The sequence below is a fragment of the Diabrotica virgifera genome, chromosome 2, assembly GCF_917563875.1.
Source record: "Diabrotica virgifera virgifera chromosome 2, PGI_DIABVI_V3a".
In the NCBI taxonomy this organism is placed as follows: domain Eukaryota; kingdom Metazoa; phylum Arthropoda; class Insecta; order Coleoptera; family Chrysomelidae; genus Diabrotica; species Diabrotica virgifera.
The window spans coordinates 87,135,439-87,142,056 of record NC_065444.1 but is presented as its reverse complement, the minus strand read 5'-3'; the positions used below and the strand labels follow the sequence as shown (position 1 = coordinate 87,142,056).

General features: G+C 34.4%; 1 protein-coding gene across 2 annotated transcripts in view; it reads left to right on the top strand.

Annotated features, from left to right (window-relative positions):
• The first annotated feature begins 5,715 nt into the window (after positions 1-5,715).
• LOC114331820 (protein peste) overlaps positions 5,716-6,618 on the top strand; it is a 195,705-nt gene continuing 194,802 nt past the window's right edge. For both annotated transcript variants that reach the window (XM_050643846.1, XM_050643843.1), the window contains exon 1: positions 5,716-6,072. In XM_050643846.1, the coding sequence (XP_050499803.1) occupies positions 6,029-6,072 (44 nt within the window). In that variant the 5' untranslated portion in view covers positions 5,716-6,028. The remainder of the gene's footprint in view (positions 6,073-6,618) is intronic.

The following is a 6,618-nucleotide window of genomic DNA, read 5'->3' as shown; positions in this document are numbered from 1 at the left end:
GGAATGGATTTTCATTGGATTTGCTGCTTCGGGCTCTATCATATAGATATTTTATTATTCCTTTCTTGATGTGTACAATGGGGTTGAAGTGGTATTGAGGTTGGCATGGGTCAGTTTTCTGTAAATTTTGGTTGCAAATCCTATGCATTCTATTATGATTACGATTAGCTCATCCACAAAAGAAAGTGTATTATTGTTTTCCTGTTCCATGGTGAATTCGATAGATTATTCTTTGTTGTTGATGTTTATCAGAAATTTGTTCAATTCTTCTGCCTTGTGGGGCCAATTACAGAACATATCATCTACATAATAATATTTGCACGATACTATGGGTGGTTTGCCTTGTTTATGTGCGGTGTTGTGTTCGAAATCCTCCATAAATATATGTATTAACTACTAATAATAAGAGATAAGGATAAGCCCATTAAAATCTGGAAATTTTGTTTATAGAAGTCAAACAAACAAAACACCGAAACAAAATTTTGGATTAGCTATGGGATCTTCCTTATCTCCATTATTAGCTGATATGTATATTCATGGAGGATTTCGAACACAACACAGTACACTAACAAGAAGAAACCCCACAATATGGTATGGTGGAGATAATAGATAATGTTCTCCATTTGGCCCCACCGACCATTATACCAATAAATTGTGGCTCAATACCATATAAACATGGTAGGATTAAAACACTTAATTAAACATGCCACAAGAAAACAGTTTCAGAATCTTGCCAAGATTTTTTTTATTGGATACGAATCAGTGGCGAAGCGTGACTTTTTCTAAAGTGTTACCAAAACTAGGTGTAAAGAAATCTTATTGAAAAATAGTTATTTATGAAATAGTTCGTGAAGTATGCTTTTTACGAACGCACGCGATTTTTAGAGCACGATCGACAACGGAGTGAGTGCTATACATCGCGTAAGTTCGCAAAAAGTACTTCACGCACAGTTTCATACAATATTTTATGTACGATAAAAAAATAAAAAAACCGTAACTCTTCGTCACTGGAATTCATTTCTAATCTACAATTTTTAGAACTTTGACATTAAAAAATCCTAACTACTTTCAAACCACAAAAAAGTCAAAAATTTTGTTGTAAGTTAGGGTGACCAGATCATAAACTTGAAAAAACGGGACACATCCAAGGAGCAGTAGCGCAGAATTTTTCTCTGGGGAGGGGGGTTGGCTTATTTTTTTTGTATTGTTTGTGAAAGACAAGTTACATTTTCCTACTTTTTTTATATATTTTTCATATGCCCTGGGGGAAAGGGGGTTTAACCCCCAAGTGCCCTCTCCGGGTACGCCACTGCCAAGGAGGATTTGGGGCGATATCCAAAAAGGCAGGATGAAACATGGTCTTTTAGCTAATTTGGGACCTACAAATCCTTTTCAATTTACCTTTGAATATGTAATTTACGCACGATCAAGACTGCGAAACAAACTAAAATACTCAGCCAGAATATCATGGATCAACAATCCGTCAGAACAAAACAGTTGTTGAACAGCAAATAAAGCAATTTTACAAAAAAGTCAGAGCAACAAAAAATAAGCCCAGCATTAAATCAAGCAAAACAAGAGCGCTAAAAAACCAAAAAGGAGAAACCGTATTTGAAGAGAAACAGATCAGCAAAATATGGGAAGAATATTACAAGAAAATGCTATTCACTGTGAAGAAGGAAACACACTGCGATGAAGAAATAAAACCGTAGAAGGTAACGACGAAGTCGAAATTTTCACAGCAGAAGAAGTACAAAAACTTCTTCTTCTTCTTCTTCTTTCTCGAAACTCCTTATGCCCCTCAGGGGCGTCGGAGGTTTTATTCATCTTCTATCCATTATTTTCAATAATTTCATTTTTTTCTTCAAAATTATATATATATTTTTTTATTATTATAACACCTGTACGATGTATGCATACTGCTATCTAGTCACAAATGACCAATTATCAGTTATTCTCTGACCTAACTTAATAACAAATACTTAAATCTAAGGGCATACCCTATGGCTTACTCTTATTATATCTATCAACTAATGCACTACAATTAACATGTAATAACATCACAGCAATATGATCTGCTTTTTACACTAAACTGTTACACATTTACACTAACTCAAATGGTTTTGTCCTCATGAGTCTTCTCTTTAGTTCAGTGTTGTCAAGAAGCTGGATTGCCTCGACATTCACATGACTATGCAGCCTCTGCTCGTGACTTGCTGCTGTTCTCTTGATTACTTCGGTCACAGTTTCCATACCTAGGTCCTGGTGGAAGTTGCTGTTACGGATATACCAAGGAGCATCAACAATGTTCCTCAGTACTTTGTTTTGAAATCTCTGGATAATATGTAGGTTACTAGCTTTGGTACAGCCCCAGAGTTGGCACCCATATACCCATACTGGCCTCAGTACTTCTTTATAAATGGATAATTTATTATGAATGGATAATGTTGAATTTTTTCCAATCATCCAATACAATTTCTTATACCTCATAACTAGCTCCCCTCTTTTCTTTTTGACATGGACTTTCCAGCGCAGTCTCGCGTCTAGGGTGATGCCCAAGTATTTTGCTGATGTTGCATAAGGAACTTGGGTATCATTTACTCTAACTGGGAAATTTTCTATTTTTTATTTGTGAAGTTAATGTGTGCCGATTTAGACTCATTTAATTTTATTCGCCATTTTCTGGTCCAGGTATGTATTGTATTTACTGAGAGTTGCAACTTATCAGTCGCTTCTTCACTAGTGTCTCCTATCGCTAGTATAGCTGTATCATCAGCGAAGGTGGTAATAGTGTTCTGTTCTAGTTCTGTTCTCTTTTAATGGAGTGTCTGTAAATTATATATAAAAAAATATACAAGAATAATGACTTTTTAAGTAGTTGATCGATTACGCAGCAACATTCTTCCATGTTCAAATGCACGAATAGCTACTAAACTAACGTTACCAGATTGTAAAATGGTTACAATACTGATATATAGTTCAAGCAATCTATATAGTGTAATAGGTAAGATTTGTAGCTTTCTTTGGGTTGTTCTTCTTTAATATTAGGCCGGCAGCTGGTGTTTTCTGGTAATTAAATATGTAGTTAAAAATATTTATTTATACTTAGGTAAATAGCGTTAAAGCAGGACATAATATTGTATGTGTTAAAATTAATTTTATCAATTTTTTAATAACATTTAACCTCACAGGGACCTCCCTCTTACCACATGCTTGCATTAATAACCGATGTAGAATAGCTTTTATAATTAATCTTGTTATTGTTAGAATTACTGATACTAAAAGAACTTTATAAAAACACAGTTAGATCTAAAATTACTTTAGGTATACAGTTCAAAACTTTAAAATTCAGCACAAAATGCAAGCATGTCCCCGCTCTTTTTTTTATTAAAAATACAAAATCTAAAAATATTTTTTTAACCGAGTCTTTTCATTAGTACACTTATGCTTGGAAAATGAATTACACAACACAACAATTAAAATACTGATACACTTAACTCATTTTCTCCTTCTTCCGTATTTTCTTCGTCACTATCATCGCCCAATTCAATAATAAATTTATTTCCACCATTAATGTGGAAGTGCCCAATCTTCTTATAATATTCTTCCACTTTGATCACTTTGGCGATTCTTTTCTGCCAGTCTACTTTGGTAATATTGGCTACTTCTTTTTTAATGATCTCAATTACCTTTTTGTCAAATTTAGGAAATTTATTTGAACGCCTTATACTTGGTTTTAATTGTCCCCAAATTAACTCAATAGGATTGAAAACACAAAAGTAGGGGGGAAGTCTCAATATAGTGTGTCCATGCTTTTCGGCAATACTCTCTAGAGCGTATAATTTTCTAAATTGCTTTGTGTGTAGAACTTCAATAAGTTGTTTTTTTTTGTGTAAAAATCTTCGAAATACAAATCATTTTCCATTAAAAAATTTTGTAGGTCAGCTTTCTTTGAAGATGTATTTGGTATTTTAGTGAGTTGTCGGGAATGATAGGAAGCGTTGTCAAGCACTATTACGCTGTTTTTCTCCAAGTTTGGGATCAGCGAGTTTTCAAACCAATCTTCAAAAATGTCAGCTTCCATATTCTTGTGGTAGTCAACGTTACAATCTTCCATTTTCTTCCCACATAATTTTAAAGCATTCGGAACCCATCCCTCACTTCCTCCGCAATGTACAATAATTAGTCGCGAGCCTTTATTTGCAGGCATTTCTGGTATGCACATGCTTGAACCATCTGTCCATCCTTTCTTTACTGTATCGTGGGTATCATACCAAGTTTCATCTAAATAATAAATTCTCCTATTTTCTTGCCTATATTTAGTAATTTCTTCTAGGTACATATTACGTCTGTTGACTATTCTTTGGCTTTCCATAATTGCTTGACGTTTATTTATTTTTTTGAACTTAAAGCCCATTTTTTTTATCCAATTTTGAAGAGTTTTCTCACAGCAGTTCATATTTCGACCGGTTGTTTCCAATTTCTTTCTTATTATTTCTATTGTAGGTATTTCATTGCTTTTGTAGCAGTCGTATATTGTGGTTTTCAATAGTTTTACAAGTGAAGGATTTAAAGGTCTTGAAAATTTGTAGTCACATCGTTTCTTGCGATGATAGGGTTCATTTTTAACTATTTTATATACAGTAGAAAGTGGAATTTCTGTTAAATCAGAGGTGGCTTGTGCCAATAGTGTTTCATCGAAGCCGAATTTCGTACGTAGATTTTTGTATACATTCAAACATACTTGCTGTGTTTCTGCATTTAAATGCATTCGAATCTTCTTTACGATCTCTTTTTTTTTTTAGTAATTACATTCACACTAGCACTGGCAATTTCTACAATATCAGCGTTATCGTACGCGATATTTACATTATCCCACGGGCGCCACATCACTATTCACATTAATTAAATTACAATAATCAACATTTGACACTCTCCAAACGAAATACTAAACCAATATTCAAAATAATTACAGCAAACAAAACACTCGTATCACTTAACACACGTACACTCCAGTACTAATACACTGCTAGCTACCGAACTAAAACTAATCTTTTGCACGAAACTTGTGAATAGATATGCGGGAGGTCTGGCCGTAAAAACACAGATGCTTTCACAAAGGGCCGCTTCTTAAACGTTTGACCTAACATCTATATTTGAAGAATATCATATTTCACCGGCTTAAAGCTATTCTACAGTATTTTTTACTTGGACAATACAAAGCGTGCCCGCGCCTTCTCTGGAGCCGTCATTCCTTCAAAATTTTCATTCCCGGGCGATAGCGAGAATCATCTTTCGTTACCAGAATTAGAAGTGGTAACGGAGTATAATAACGTGCAACGGATTCAAATGTATTCACATGTAATCTCGCCAATATTTTCGTGCGTCTAGTTGGCTATTTACTGAATTAGGTAGGTACTACGTATTAACAAATATTTCTGTTGGTAAAAAACATAAATGGAATTATTTCATAATACATAGTCATAAAATATTTATTTGCAAGATTTTTAACTGTTATCAATGGTAACAGTGGTTACATGGACGCTTCGCCAGTAATACGAATAGAACTATTAAGTGGATATTTTTGTCTATTCTAATACGAAATAGTATTATTTCATTGTTGTGTTTGTTATCAACATATTTATCAGTTGATTGCAACCCACGCCACTGTGCTATAATCAAGCATGTTTACCAACGACTTATACGATGTAAACGGCACCAACCTTTAAGTTTTTCGGTAACGGGTGTTCGGAAAGCAAGTACCGGGGCTCCTCATTGACTACCGCACGCTTTTCTCTCAGAATACAAAATGCCCCGAGCCCGTTACGTTCCTTGCTCAGTAGTTGAGTGACACCCAAAGGTCACCAGCGACCGATAAGTGATAACACAAACACCAGTGCTCTCTTACTTCTTCTAGTCGTGATTATGGTGTTTTCATTCAAACTTTACTACTCTGCGTGACTAATGTAAATAGTGTGTGATGTCCTTGTTTTGATTCGATTGAGTGTTTGTGCGCACCGGCTTCTCAATGACATTCTTTTTCAAACGAGATGATGTTGTCTACATCGACCGGTGAGTAACTTTCGAAAGGGTCGTAAGTCCCTTCTGCAAGGTTTCATCGATAAAATCAGTTTTTGTTTTGACACAATAGAAGAATGGATTTTTCCCATAAAAAATATAAAAGTATAAACCTTAATAATATAAGTAACCATCCATTTAAATACAACTGTTTTATTTATTTATTAGCACATGTTGTGTAAATATTATGTTACGTTTTTTAAATGTGTTAATCAGGGGCGGATTTATTCATTAGTGGGCCCGGTGCTAATTCTTGTAGAGGGCCCTACCCAACTCTTTTTTGACAAGGCGCTTTAAAAATTAAAATAATATAAACTTCAGTTCATTTAAAATTTTGCAGAAGATACAAGGCTAAGACAAGGTAACGCTTTTTTTCTTTGTTTATTTTCAACAAATGCTTTTATGACACTTTCAGAATCAATTCCCCCAATACGTCATTCTCAATAGAGCAGATCGATAACGAAACTAATATGTTCTCGCCCATTGATGACCTTAATTTATTTTTAATAAAGCTTAATTTTGAAAATGATCTTTCGGATT